The sequence below is a fragment of the Mytilus californianus genome, unplaced genomic scaffold (assembly GCF_021869535.1).
Source record: "Mytilus californianus isolate M0D057914Y unplaced genomic scaffold, xbMytCali1.0.p SCAF_10, whole genome shotgun sequence".
Classification (NCBI taxonomy): Eukaryota; Metazoa; Mollusca; class Bivalvia; order Mytilida; family Mytilidae; genus Mytilus; species Mytilus californianus.
Window position 1 is genome coordinate 71,451,525 of NW_026262582.1, and position 15,863 is coordinate 71,467,387.

Here is a 15,863-nt window from a genome sequence, read left to right on the forward strand (position 1 = left end):
TAACATGTAAATATTTATTTTGAAATGCTTAAGAAAAGACATGAAACAGTAATGAATAAAACAATTTAAATTGAAACATAATATTTAAAAACAATTTATGTCTTTTTTTTCAACAAAGAATTAATCTTGTTTTCTAACATACATGTATGTTCACCATAAATGACTCATTATCTATTTCTTGACAAGGCCCCATATATTTTCTAAATACACATACAATAAAGCAGCAAAACTAGAATACACCAACACGTGGGTTCTCCATTTTTCATAACTTTTAAAATCCAGCATATCATTATGAATAGCCATGTTCATAAGAAGTCTCTCTATGCATATCCTTTCACATGATTCATAAACAGCTTGCATATGGATATTTTCTACCGGTATCAGGTCACGTGAATATCTCTTCACAAACATCTCGGTTACGTCATCAACTACGTCACAAAATTCTGCTGTTGTTATCATGCGTGCGTTTCTTTTCAAATATCCGCCATCTACGTTGATGTCTATTGGTAGCACTAGCAGATTCATGGCGTCTAATGACCGGAAAAATATATTTTGAGCTTTATGGTAATCCTTTTTCAAATTATTGTCAAACCGCGTAACTCCCGGTTGTTTTGAAGTATCGGTTTTTAGCTTGTTTGGACTGTCCGATTCGTTAGGAATTAAGCTTTTCTCAAAAAGTCTATAAATAGACGATCTTCTTTTATCAAGTTTGCCTTGACCTGTAACATTTTCTCGTAAAACCGTTTCCTTTACGATATGTTTTATAACTTTCATCTTTGGTTCATCCAAAAAGCATTTCACTTTTGAAATCAACAAATTTTCAACCTCAAATGGCTCTAAACCAAATTTCATCAACGAAGCTCGTCTCTTTGGATGATATATCTGGTCACTTCGATAATCTGAAAAATATTAAATAAAGTTTGTTTATACTTTGGATAGCTGTCATATTCTCGCACTTTTACTAACCAAATAAATTATGAACGCCAGGGTCTTTGGGAAAGAAAACCTAAAATATACTCGGAGGCGAAAACTACGTTAAATAAAATGCTCCGCTGGTCGCAGCTTGATACGACTGCAAAGGTCGAATCCTGAACAGTTGGGGCAAGTATGGACACTACATTCAAGCTTGATACAGCTCTGAAATTGGATAGGGATTAAATAGTTGATACAGCATAGGTTTCTGACACAGAATGAATGTGGTAAAAAAACTAAAAAAAAAATGAAATTGGATTTTTTAACTATTATGGTCCAATATCCAAAATCTAAATACATGGTTCGATTCAGCATATCGTAGTACACAAAGAATTTAATTAATTTATTTATTAATGGACAATATTAGGTAAGTTTTTCCAAACAAAAATGTACATATATATATATATATATATAAAAATATAACATTCTGAAAATTAATTTATACAGAATAACAATCAAACCTACCAGGAAATTCCTCAAAAAATTTACAAAAAAAAAAAAAAAATAAAAAAAAAAAAACAATTTCCAAAATATCATTATCATTAAAACAATGTTTTTTTTAAAAAATCTATAACACTTACCTTTGAGTATTTTTCAAAAATCTAATAATGAGCAGTAAATTTCCAACTATATTTATACATAATTTCTGAAATTAGAACTTGATCATGATGCTATATCTATTTTTACCTATGAATCCACTTACTATTTTTATTGATTGTGCAATACAGCTCTGAATTTGGATTGTGATTAAATGTTTGACATAGAAAGGGTTCCTGACACAGAAAATGTTGTCTAAGAACTTAAAAATTTGAATTTGGACATTTACTTATTATGGTCCAATATTCAAAATCTAAATACATGGTTAGATTCAGCATATCATTGAAAGAACCCCAAGAATTCAATTTTTGTTGAAATCAAAGTTTAATTTTGGAACCTTTGGACCTCAATGTAGACCAATGTGATAACGGGGCCTAAAACCCAAATCTAAATACACAGTTAGATTCAGCATATCAAACAAACCCAGAAATTCAATTTTTGCAGAAATCAAACAAAGTTTAATTTTGGACCCCGATTTGAACCAATTTAAAAAAAACTGGGCCCAAAATCATAAATCTAAATACATGTTTAGATGCAGTGTATCAAGAAATCCTTGAATTCAGTTTTTGTTAAAATCAAACTAAGTTTAATTTCGGACCCTTTCGGATCCTTAATGTGGACCAATTTAAAAACGGGGCACAAAATCGAAAATCTAAAACACGGTTAGATTTAGCATATAAAAGAACCCCATGTATTAAAGACTTTGAATTAAACCCCATTGAAATTGGTCAAGAAATAAACAATGCATACAAAGTATTAGAAAAGTAATGTTTTGGCCCTTTTTTCCTAAACGGTTAAGGCCTAACCTCCAAAATCAATCCCAACCTTCGTTTTATGGTATGGAAGCTTGTGGTACAATTCCATAGAGATCCTTAGACTTATTCTCAAGTTATTGTCCGGAAACCTGAAAGTGCTAGTTTTTGGCCCCTTTTTGACCCCTAATTCCTAAACGGATTTGGCCATAACCTCAACCTTTTTTTTTGAGGTATGGAACCTTGTGGTACAATTTCATAGAGATTCATACACTTATACACACGTTATTGTCATGAAACAAGAAAAATGCTTGTTTTTGGCCCTTTTTGTCCTCTAATTCCTAAGCAGTTAGGACAATAACCCCTAAAAACCAATCCCAACCTTCCTTTCATAGAGATCCATACACTTATACTCAAGTTATTGTCTGGGAACCAAATGTCTTCGGACGGCGACGACGACGCTGACAACAAAATTATTTTTTTTACATTTTTCTCTGATCAAAAGGAGGCGTACGTCCTTTACGACATAACCTGGATCTGCTACTGAACGCAGCTATCAGGGGCGGATCCAGGATTTTAGGTAAGGGGGCGCAAACTTAAATTTTTGTCGAGCGGAGGTAAAATTATCGAAATATTCTTTATCAAGCTGAGGACAACCCATGCTTTACAAATTTAAGGGGGCGCACGCCCGCCACGCCACCGCCTGAATCCGCCCCTGGCTATAAAAGAGTAAGTAGTTGTCTAATTGTCGAATTTTACACATCAGAAAACATCCATTCCGTCAACATAAGCTAGTGGTTTCCGTCATATTTGAAATCGCATTCGGTGATGTCACAAGTGAGAAAAGAACTACATTGGGTGCATTCAAATTCGTAGTCTCTACCACAGGGGTGCGTTCAAAATCGTAGTCTCTACAATAGGGGTGCGCTCAAAATCGTAGTCTCTATCATAGGGGTGCGTTCAAAATCGTAGTCTCTACAATAGGGGTGCGTTCAAAATCGTAGTCTCTACCACAGGGGTGCGTTCAAAATCGTAGTCTCTACAATAGGGGTGCGTTCAAAATCGTAGTCTCTACCACAGGGGTGCGTTAAAAATCGTAGTCTCTACAATAGGGGTGCGTTAAAAATCGTAGTCTCTACCACAGGGGTGCGCTCAAAATCATAGTCTCTACCATATGGGTGCGTTCAATATCGTAGTCTCTACCATAGGGTGCGTTTAATATCGTAGTCTCTGCCACAGGGGTGCGTTCAAAATCGTAGTCTCTACAATAGGGGTGCGTTCAAAATCATAGTCTCTATCACAGGGGTGCGTTCAAAATCGTAGTCTCTACCACAGGGGTGTGTTCAAAATCGTAGTCTCTACAATAGGGGTGCGTTCAAAATCATAGTCTCTTCCACAGTGGTGCACTCAAAATCGTAGTCTCTACCATATGGGTACGTTCAATATCGTAGCCTCTACCATAGGGTGCGTTCAAAAATTTAATCTTTACCATAGGGGTGCGTTAAATATCGTAGCCTCTACCATAGGGAGGGGTACGTTCAATATCGTAGTGCTACAATGGTGTAAAGCTGACCTAGCCGCCAAATAGATGCATGATAGTGAAGAATGAGATATGTTTCACGCCGTCGATAAAATTATTGTGACATCCACACAACTTTTGAAACGATGAATAGTACTTCAATTTTACCACCAAGAACCCTTAGGCCTTGATGAATGAATGAATAATATAGAGAGAAGGAGAAATAAACCTTACCAGCCAATTTAATGGATCTTAAACCAGATAACAGCTTTTCTTCTTCTGTTGTTCTACCCTATTAAAAAGTTAAGACTTTTACACACTTTTTTAATTCATAATTTGCCAATAATCTATTTGCAAATTCAGCAATTGACCCTGTTATACTAATTAGGGACCTATTTTGTTTCATAAGAATAGACATACATTTTCATTGATTATATGAAGAGCTAGTCGAAAGATAAAATGTATCTGCGTATAAGGTATATATTCTTTATGTTTTTCAAATGTTCTAATTACATTTAATCTTTTGTTTGGATAAACACAGTTTTTTTTAAAAATTTAAATTGGTTAAAAAGGCCTATATATCACTTTCAACTTATGCTTTGCTTGTGCAGTAGCCCATTTGTCCGGTATAGAACCAGCCGGCATAGGCTAATTTGTAAAGGGAAACAACTCGTGTTAAAAGTGTGTAATAACAGAATCAAGTCGTTAATTGGCAAATAGACTATAGTCTCGTTGAATTTGGTAACTATAGTGTGGAAGACACCGAAAGGAGGTAGTACTATATATACTAGTATACTCCTTACAATAACAAATATTCGTCCTGAACATGCACAGTCTGTGTTTTTGTTTGAGGTTTTTCTTTATATCTATCCGATGAGTTAAGCCTTTTTCAACGGATTTTTATAGTTTGTTCTTATGTTGTGCTGTTACGCCACTGTCCCAGATTATGGGAGGGTTAAGCGCTCACAAACATGTTTAACCCCGCCACATTCTTTAAGTGTCTGTCCCAAGTCAGGAGCCTTTAGTTCAGTGGTTGTCGTTGGTTCATGTTTTTCATATTTGTTTTTTGTCATAAATTAGGCCGTTAGTTTCCTCAATTAAATTGTTCAATTTTTTCATGTCCGGGGCTATTATAGCCGACTATACGGTATGGGTTTTTCTTAATTGCTTACATCCACTTCATTTTAACTTTGGTGGATAGTTGTCTCATTTGCAATCATACGGTGATGATACCTCATCTCCTTATTTTAATATGTAATATCGGCCGCCGAACGAAAGAAATATTAGAATAGTCATCAAACAATCAATCTTCAAGAATTAACTCCCTTTGCTTTTTCAAGAGCCATACATCTTATCTGTTAAGGATGTAAGTATACTTGAAAAATTTCCATATAAAAATATAAATCCGGAAAAAGCAAATGGAGTAGCTTGTAAAAGATAAATAAATAAAATATATTTTCTGTGATATATATACTATATTCTGTTAAAGTTATCGTTTAACGATTCTGGAATTAATATGTTATAGAAGTTAAATTTTCCTAAATAAAATGACTTTAAACGTACACATCGATTAGGGGATGACACGGGGTGTTCATTTCCAAAATCTCGCTTTTTTATAGTTTTTTCCCATTTTCCACTTTTTCCCTACATTTACCAAGATTCCACTTTTTTAACCCTCTATACCACACATCCACACTTTTTTACCCCCTATATCCAACATCCACACTTTTTTACCCCCTACACCCCACATATCTAAATCGTGCCGTCCCTCTCGTCGATGTTGTACCTTAAAAGTTAAAAGATTATCTAATATCTTTTCATTCTTTATAAAATCTGCCGCATTAAGGAACAAGTCATAGAGAGTGAGGAAAACAACACGATTCCTTAAATGGAAAATCAATAGAATAAATATAAGAATAACCGATGTCTGGTTTACGCTCGATATAGTACGGATATGCTTACCAATAAGTGACTTTCTTGCTGCTTTCGAGTCTGAATATTTTCCCCTGGTCCTTCCACAACTTCAGATCCATCTATAGCTCTTGCAATATTACTGGCATCTCCAGCCGCTCCAATATCTCTGTAAGCGCTTTCAAAAACTGCTGAACCATCTTGTTCTCTCTGGTGAAAAAAATACAAATATACTATTAATTTTTCATTTTGTTTTTGCCTTAAAAATCTTCTTTATGTATAACAAGTAACTTGAGTTAAAAAGATGTTTACCAAAGCAAGGAGCCTGTAGTTCATAGTTGTTTTTCGTTGCTGTCTATTGTTTTGTTATAAATCAGGCCGTTGGTTTTCTTGTTGGAATTGTTTCACATTTAATCATGCATGTCGTGGCCTTTTATAGAGCTCTGAATATACTGTACATGCTCGTTACTCATTTTTGAAGGCCGTACAGAATACGTATAGTTGCTGACATCCAAGTTACTTGGATTGTGGTGGATAGTTGTCTCATTGGCAATCAAACCATATCACTTATTTGTTTACTTCATATCTAACAGATTTGCGGAGTAAATGCCTCATAGTTCTGTCTGGTGGTTGGTAAAGGAAAGATATGGGAAATATGTTCATGCGACATACTGTCCATGACATAAATCATTTGTTCTAGGGGGACATCTAAGGAACAAAGTTTATACCGTTGCTATTCATATCTTTACAACGAACGTCAAGCCCGGTTGTCATTATCAAAGTTAACTTTGTAAACTTGAGATCTAACAAAACATGTTTAACCCCGCCGCATTTTTGGGCCTGTCCCAAGTCAGGAACCTCTGGCATTTGGTAGCCTTGTATGGTTTTTTCAAATTTTGGCTCATTTACATGTTTCGGAGATTAGTGCGGCGTCCATTTCCACTGAACTTGTATACACTATTGTTTTTGAGCCAGCTGAAGCCCGCCTGCGGATGTCCTATTTTCACGCTGTGTTGAAGACCCTTTGGTGGCCTTGGACTGTTTTCTGCTCTTTAGTCGGGTTGTTGTCTCTTTGTCAAATTTTCAGTTTCATGCAGTTCTCAATTTTATTCATCTGTTGTCATTACCAAAGTTTTTCATATAGAAATCACTGCACTTTGTTTGGATAATTTCCATCAAAAACTATTTAAGTTTCAAGAAAAATAGGATGATATTCTATACCATCCAAGTCCGTCAAAGTTGTTGATCAAAGATTTTTGACGGTTGACACTATAAAAAAATCCATAAAAACCTTGTTCTACAGGAAACACGTTGATAGTGAGAACTGTCCTTATTTTAAGCACTCAAACATGAACGCGATATCATAATTTAAAAAAAAAATCGTATTCAAGGAGGGCCCTAATGGACATTATGGTTGACACTATAAAAATTTCCATAAAAACCTTGTTCTACAAGAAATACGTTGATAGTGAGAACTGTCCTTATTTTAAGAACTCAAACAGGAACGCAATATCATACTTTAATTTTTTTTATGGTATTCAAGGAGCTCCCTAATTGTGGAGGTCCTAAAATTATAAGGGAACGACCATTTAACTTCAAAAGGGAGGGGGGTATGGTTTTTTCCTAAAAAATATATTCTGATCCTCAATTTTCTGAAAAAAAATTATTCTGGTCAAGCAGATGACAAAAAAATATTCTGAATCATAGATTTTCCCTATACCTTATAGTGTTATATTCGTAATTTGAGTGATAGCGTCGAAAAACTTTAAAAAGTTGTTCTGACTCAGAAAAAAAACATACCCCCCCCCCCCCCCCCCCCCCCCTTTTGAAGTTAAATGGTTGCCACTGTAAGTATTTCAGCATATTCTTAATAATGATGAAGCTCCATGATTATATATTTCAGGATATCCTGCATATTCTATAGTCTTTTCACTTTTCAGCAACTCGTCTTCGGTCATATATATATATATATATATATATATATATATATAAGTGCCTATAAATAGCAGCACATGACATACAAATCTATGGGAGTGTGGATTAATCAGTACAGAGATTAATTCAATTACACAAATAAAATTATAGATTGCTCCTTGAATACCATAAAAAAAATTAAAGTATGATATTGCGTTCCTGTTTGAGTTCTTAAAATAAGGACAGTTCTCACTAGTTTTTCGACGCTATCACTCAAATTACGAATATAACACTATAAGGTATAGGGAAAATCTATGATTCAGAATATTTTTTTGTCAATGAAAAACATTATCTCCAGATAGACGGTACTAGTATGGGCACAAAAATGGCCCCGTCATATGCCAACATATTTATGGGCCAACTTGAAAAACGCCTCTTGGCTAGTGCTCCATACCAGCCCTTATCATGGTTCCGATTCATTGACGATATTGATTTCAAATGGACAGATTCACAAGAACATCTTAATGAATTTCTAGGACACTGTAACTCTTTCCACCATTCAATAAAATTTACATATGAATCATCTATGGAGAAAATAAACTTCCTCGACACTACGAGTTACATCAAGAACGGAACCATTATAACGGACCTTCATACCAAACAAACGGACAAACATCAATTCCTTTCTCCTAAAAGTTGCCATCCTAAACACTGCTCCCGTGGCATCCCATTCAGCCAGGCATTGCGAATCAAGAGAATATGCTCTACTGAAAATACGCAAAATGCTAGACTTGGACAACTACGTAAACATCTAGTTGTTCGAGGATACAATAACAACATCATTGATAGCGCTTTCGAAAGAGCAAACAAAACTAGTCGCCAAAGAACTTCTAGAGTACAAAGATAAGAATAAAGCAGCTAACAGAACACCCCTTGTACTCACTTACCATCCTGATTTTAAAAATGTGTCTTCCATTGTTCAGAAGCATTGGAAAATTATAGAAAATGATTCAAATCTTAAAAAAGTATTTTCCTCACCACCAGTCATGGCCTTCAGAAGACCTAAAAACATCCGTGACAAATTAGTGACATCTGTATTAGCAAAGCAGCCTACTCCATCTCCCGGTTGCTACAAACAATGTGGTCGAAGGAACTGCTTGTGTTGTAAAGCTGCCAGTACAAGCAGTTCTTTCATCAGCTCCGTTACTAAACAAAATTATACCATCTACTCAAATTCCAACTGTAAAACGGAGAACTCAATTTATATATTAACATGTGACACATGTGGCATTCAGTATGTGGGAGAAACAATGGACAAATTTAATATTCGGCTCAATAACCATCGTTCATGGTACAAAACCAACAAAAACTGTCCTCTCACAAGACATCTTCGTTCAACGAAACATTCTTTTGATAATGTTACCTTCCAAATCATAGAAGTCAACACCGAGTGGGATACCACGGCGAGAAGGAGAAGAGAAAATTTTTGGATCCACCAACTCCACACTTTAGAACCTGATGGTCTTAACGAAAAAGATGAGAAAAGATACAGGAAAGATAAAGAATAATTTAGTACACAGCATCGTCCTTTTTATCCTGTAATATTGGCCAATGGACGTTGCTAACTTCAACTACCAATTTTGTAAAAATCTTGAACTTCATCCAAATTATGTATTATTTTCAAGGCAGCTAAATTCAAGTGCAACATATACATTGAGCTGCAAAAGTTTCTTATCATCTACATCCGATTTCACCTGGATAGATGCACGCTTGATAAAGCTAGTTAGTCTAGCGAAATATTGCGTTTATTTTCATCATTTTGTAAATATTTTAAACATTCTTATATTTACATACTAAATAGTGTGTTAAAATTACATTGTTAGGCAATCTATATATATATATATATATATATATGGCCTTCCAAATACCGTTTCGATCCCTAACATCACTGAAGAGACATTTATTGTCGAAATCCGGATATGGTGTACAAATTTTTGCACCTCATGTTTGTGGTATACCATCTTTTCCACAAGTTTATTGTTTTCTGTTTGGTATTAAATTAATATTAAGATCCATTTTTTTTAGATCTGGTGATCAATTTATTTGGCAATCGCCAATGGCAGTCAGCAGGGTTTAAGAACATCAGTTGTTCGACCTGTTAGTCAAATGCGTTTTGTTAAAATAGACTTTTTCACTTTTTTTGATCTTTTGGAAATTGTTGTTTGTGCTGTATTTAGACCCCTCTACCAAGAAATTTGTTTTACATGCACACGTATGAAAATTGCGGTTTTTATCCAACGCAATCATAGGTTTGAACGTTGTTTTCAATTTAGACTTTTTATATATATATATATAGTCATTAAAGTAGTAGGTAATTGACAAGTTGCCGAAAAAGTAAGGTATCAATCCGACTGGTTAAATCCGCTGTGCCATAATAGGAAGGCAATTTTTCTATATCATTTATTTATTTTGCCCATTATTATTTTTATTTTAGCGACCTGTATTTCTGTATTCTTTATTTTTTGCCATTTTTTTTTTTTTGCATCCCCCCAACCATTTTGTAAACCCCACCCATACCCTCTCGTGGGGTGTTACTTCATAAACGTTAAAATAAAAAAAAACAAACACATTTTAAAAAGGCTGCATGATTGTGATTTGATGTCTGGCAAATCGTTTCATCTGAAAGAGGCCGTTTCCTGAAAATCGCAAAGCAATTAATTATAGTTTCCTAGAACGACGCTGAAAATAAACAATCTAAAAGACAGCGTTTCCTGTGATATTTTTCAAGGGGCATTTATAAGCAGATCAAATTAATGTAAAGATATATGTTACAATATAATAAAAGAAGGGTCAATAAATGGTTTAAAAACTGGCTTGATTTAAAAGTTTTAAAAAGCTCCATACAAAAGAAATACATTCTTGTGTTCAATAGTTTACAGTGTTGCGTTTGTGGTATCGTTTACGACTTGATTAGGAAGCAACCATTTAACTTTAACAAAAAAGGGGTGTATGTTTTTTGTATGAGTCAGAAAATTTTCAATTTTATTTAGTTTTGCAACGCTATCATTGTCAGTATCAATCAAACTATTTTTTTCAATATTTAACACTATAAAGTATGGGGAAAATTTGGATTCAGAATACATTATTTTTGTTATTTGCTTGACCAGAATATTTTGTTCATCAAAATGGGGATCAGAATAATTTTTTTTGAAAAAAAAAAACCCCATAACCCCCCGCCTTTGAAGTTAAATGGTCGTTCCCTTAAACACTTTCATAATTCAATTCAATTTAAATATTTATAGCCATATAAACTTTATCAATATTAAGTTTGTGACAAATACAAAATAAGTAGACAACACAACTAAAATTTACGTTACACAATCATTACATTCAGTGGCTGATCCAGAACTTTTTATAAGGGGGGACCACTGACTGATCTAAAGGGGGGCCCGCTCTAGTCATGCTTCAATGATTCCCTATATAATCAATCAAATTTTTATCACAAAAGGGGGGGGGGGTGGGTCCCGGACAACCAGCCTACCACCGCTGGATCCGCCTATGACATTCATAACTTTTTTTTATCAATACAACTTATCGCTATTCTCGCTTGACCCGAGAATCTGTCCCGCTTGAACTTTTGACGTCATACAACAATCACTTTTCCATTGTGGCGTCAGATATTTTCTATTATGACGTCAAAATTTTACGGGAACTTTTGTGATATCCAGTAATGGCGGACAAATAGTGTCTCATGAGATACAAGATAGAACACCACAAACAGCACGTTTGAAGCATTATCCATCCTCATCCTCAACAAAAATCGGAAAGCAAGCATTACACTTATCAGAAAGCAACCGATACCGTCGAATGAATCGGTAAGCTAGCGCTCTGAGACTGAATATAGACAGTGTAAAGATTCTGTAAATGGATCAAGAAGATGTCAGTGACACACAAGCATATTTTGATAAACAACTAGCTTATTTTTCTTTTAAATGTTGACTTATTACGTACAATAAACATATGAGATACGATACCTGGCATTTCTCCATCTTGATTCAAGAAGCCCGCTCTAAAAAACACAATTTCCAAAAAATCAAACACTGTAACGTTAGAAAGTAAGACTACGTCACTCTGGAATTTGTGTAGTTGAAGTGCAGTGATTCACGAATAATAGAGAAATCTTTGTAAAATATAATAAGAAAAAAATGTCAATTCTAATACACTTAATTTAACTGATTATACTAAATTCATCAACACCAAATGATATAAAAACAGTTGTTTCTTTTATTAAAGAGTCGTAAAAATTACAACTGAGGAAAGGAGACCAATAAATGTTTTAACTATATTATAATTGTCGAGTTTTTTCTTATGTTTGTTTTGTCTCTGTATTTGCTATAACCAATATTGTTTTTTGTTTGTTTCGCAAAAAAAAATAAATTATTATTATATGTTAAACGATCTGTAATGGCATAAGACGTATGTCTTGACATATTTTAAGCACCCTATCCACAACATTGTGAAAAGATCTAGCGAGGCGAACAAAATTTGGACGATTTTATACAGTATGATTTTATAAATATCATGAGAAAATGTGCATATTATTTTTCAAGGGGGAGGAGGGAGTAGACGCCCCTCCATCCTGGAACCGCAAAAGGATAGCGGTGTTTAATCATGAAACACCTATTTATAATATGAAATTATAATATTTCTACTGGACAATAAAAAGCAAAAACCAATCAGTCAATCAATCAATTCATTGATATCCGTAAATTGATTTAAACTTTACTATCGATTTTTTTTCTCCAAATTTGATCACTTAAAATTCAGAAGTTGAAAAAATGAAAATATAATGGGCCCTGGCAGATTTTAGAAATAAATATTCTGGCCCCAATTAACCTGGAAATAAATCAAGAATCTTGCCTCATCGCAAATAGTCTGGCCCAAAAATTTCAAGATCATAATGTCCAATTTCATTTGGATCGCTTCCCTCCTCAAATTTACAAAAGTATACAATTGAAACAGAAGAATTGTTATGCTAGTATATTTTCATGTCTCAATAAATTGTAAATTTAGACTTCATTTTGACTGCTTCTATTTTTATAGTTTGTTTCTATCATGCCAATGATATTATCTTCATCATAAAAGTTAAATCATTTTAGGGGACGCGCATTTCATTCTGACAAGGGAGAGTTTTTGTCTGAGTCATTGTTTAATGAATAGAAAATAAACATCACTGGCCCTGGTCCGAATTAGAAACAAAATTATTCTTGTCGCTTTTAAGTTGTAAATAAATATTCCGACCTCATCAAATGTACCTGGCCCCTCCCTTCAGAATTAAATGGTCATCCCCTAAGACAATACACGAAAGGGGAATACAATAATATTTACTTTACATTAATGAAAATACAATTGCATGCATAAGTGATTGTTGATATAAACAGTAGAAACAAATATATCAATGGAAAAATACATTTAACAGTTGGGAAATATCACCTAGATGGGTATGCTCCTTCTTTCTTTCGATTTCATTTTTTTTTTTTCAATTAAATAATATTTGTTGAAAAACTAAAAGCAATCAATCAATATCAGTGTATATAAAGTGCAAATCCAGTTAGTTCATTTTATGTCGTATGCGAGTATGTCTATTGTAGAATAAAGGATGATGGGAAAAACTGCGTTTGTTTACTTTTTGAAAATACAAAATAATTGATTTGAAAGTATGTTTTAACACAATTTCATTAGAATATACCTTTTTAATATATAAATACAGGATTAAAGTCCAAAAAAGTGTAATTAAAGCAGCTGAATCAATAATATTGATTACTGAATGCGATTCATTTTAACTATATATGCGATGTATTATCACTGTAAGTGCGATCATTTCTAATGTGGAATTTTTAGAGGTGCGATGAATTTTCATTGTTGTTTTATATGATAATTCGATAACAACAACTGAAAATAGTCTTTTAACGACTTTAAATTTACGATATATAAAATTTCAAACGAAAGATAGTCGTAGATGCTTTAAGTTACTTGAATATACACAGGTATAACCAAGGTACGGTTGATTCCGAGCATAGTGCGTTGTGTACCGTTCATAGATTGTTTTTTTCTGTACATCTGTTCCGTGTTTTCGACATCGAAAACAAAATTAGCTGTTTCTATTTAAATACCTATCTTTTATTTTTTGTAAGCAAGCATTTGAAACTACTAAAATTATTTGACATTTTTAACATTTCAAGATTCAAACAACATGGATTTTGTATTTGTTTGGCGTGAAACAGAACTTACTGGACTAGAGAAGCCCACTTCGACTATATTGACAGGCTTTTGGACAACGAACAGTACAAGAATGTACAATGACCGGTACTTAAGAAAGCAAACAAACTACATAGAGAATGAATCGTACAGTGCCAAAATTTTGAGGTCAGTTTTTCAAGTAAATGTCTGCAAATAAAATAAAACAATGGGTTTCTAATTCGCATTATGTATTTTAAACAACAACAAATCACAAAATAAACGGTCAGGTTCTATTTGTAGTTTAATCGAGTTTGAGTTATACAGAGTGTTTGTTTCGCGATGTTTACAAGTAATTCACAGACCTGTCTATTTAAAATATAGTCACATGGTGTTCATGTAACATACATAATATACAATGCTGTCACGATTGAAAGAGTGGTAACGTTTTCATCTCGCACAAACATTTGCCTTACATTTGACGCTTGGATGACTGGATAATTGATATTTCTCATGCAATTGTGTATGTACATCTTTTACAGTAAAGAAAGTTCGAGCAACTTTGTTTTCATCAACATTGAATATTAACTAAACAGTTCGTCAATTAGTCTTTGGTGTAAATATTAGGATTGTCTATCTACCAACATAGCTTCTCAATGCAGCAATTAACGTCCGAAATCAACTGTACGGCGGTTATACCCCGTGGTATAGAACCATTTAAACATGTAACAGTAAACTGTATTCAATATATCCTTTCATCCTGCAATCAGCTAACTATTGTACAAATAACAAGTACACAAATAAATTTTTGCTTTATTTGTACTTGTACAAATAAAGTCTCCTGTTACCCCGTTTCCATGTTGAGCAAGCGGTAACGTGGATATTTCTTTATGCGCCCAAGTTCATTTTGTGGTCCTCTTCGCTGTCCGCGTTTAAACTATGTCGATTTCTTTGAAAAATTTGAGACAATGATTTAGATTTTAACAACTAAAGTTTCAAGTGTTGGGTGTAAATTTCAGGATAAAAACAATATATGTACATTGTCGGAAAATATAAAATTTGTTTGTACTCGCTACGAGACAGGAGAAAAGCTCGGCGAGCCTCGGTTTTCGTCCTGTTTCTAAAGCTCATACAAATAAATTTTATATTTTCCGACAATGTACATATATTGTATATGTTTTCTTACACTTACGTGCTTATTTGTTTATTTGTAACAACGATTTATAAGAAATCCAAACATAAATTAAGGCGACTGGATTGTTGCTCGAACTTTCTTTACTGTAAAAGATGTATACACAATTGCATGAGAAATATCAATTATCCAGTCATCCAAGCGTCAAATGTAAGGCAAATGTTTGTGCGAGATGAAAACGTTACCACTCTTTCAATCGTGAAATGAGGATCGTTTTGCGAATGTTCTATGTTATCTAAGATGCATCAATTAGAGCTATTTTCCTAATGCTTGTAGTTTAAAGGTTTTGTTTGTTTTGTTTCTTTGGTTTGTTTTCTTGCTTTTTATAAATGTTTGCTCTGTCTTAATTACAATGCTTAAGCAAACATTAATACAAACAAAGCAAGAAAGCCAACCACACCTTTAAACAACAAGCATTTGGAAAATAGCTCTAAGGACGTTTTATTAGTATGTGATATAGATTTAGACCGAAACCGAAAACTTTTCGGTGTAGTGGATTGACTTAACTGTCCAAGATACATATATATATGTATTCAATGATGGCGTGTCATAGTAAAGGATAAATTTTATCTTACATATTGATCTGGAAAAATTATTAGAGAAAGTAGAATTGACTATATTAGCAATAAATGCTATTTTAACGGAAGTTATTGATATTCTGTATTACCTCAGACTTTCACTCACAAAGTTGGCATATATAATCAATCATTCTGTCTTCATCAATTTTGTTAGAGAGTCGGCTGAATTAAGACTTTATATGATGAAAATT

At 33.7% G+C, this 15,863-nt stretch overlaps 1 protein-coding gene across 1 annotated transcript; it reads right to left on the reverse strand.

Annotated features, from left to right (window-relative positions):
- LOC127718467 (uncharacterized) lies at positions 1-11,775 on the reverse strand. Its single transcript, XM_052224512.1, has 4 exons — positions 11,700-11,775; positions 5,803-5,961; positions 4,075-4,132; positions 1-899 (listed from the first exon to the last, which is right to left on the reverse strand). The coding sequence occupies exons 1-4, from the start codon at positions 11,712-11,714 to the stop codon at positions 172-174; spliced, it is 960 nt and encodes a 319-aa protein (XP_052080472.1). The 5' UTR covers positions 11,715-11,775; the 3' UTR covers positions 1-171.
- Between the last annotated feature and the right edge of the window lie 4,088 nt (positions 11,776-15,863).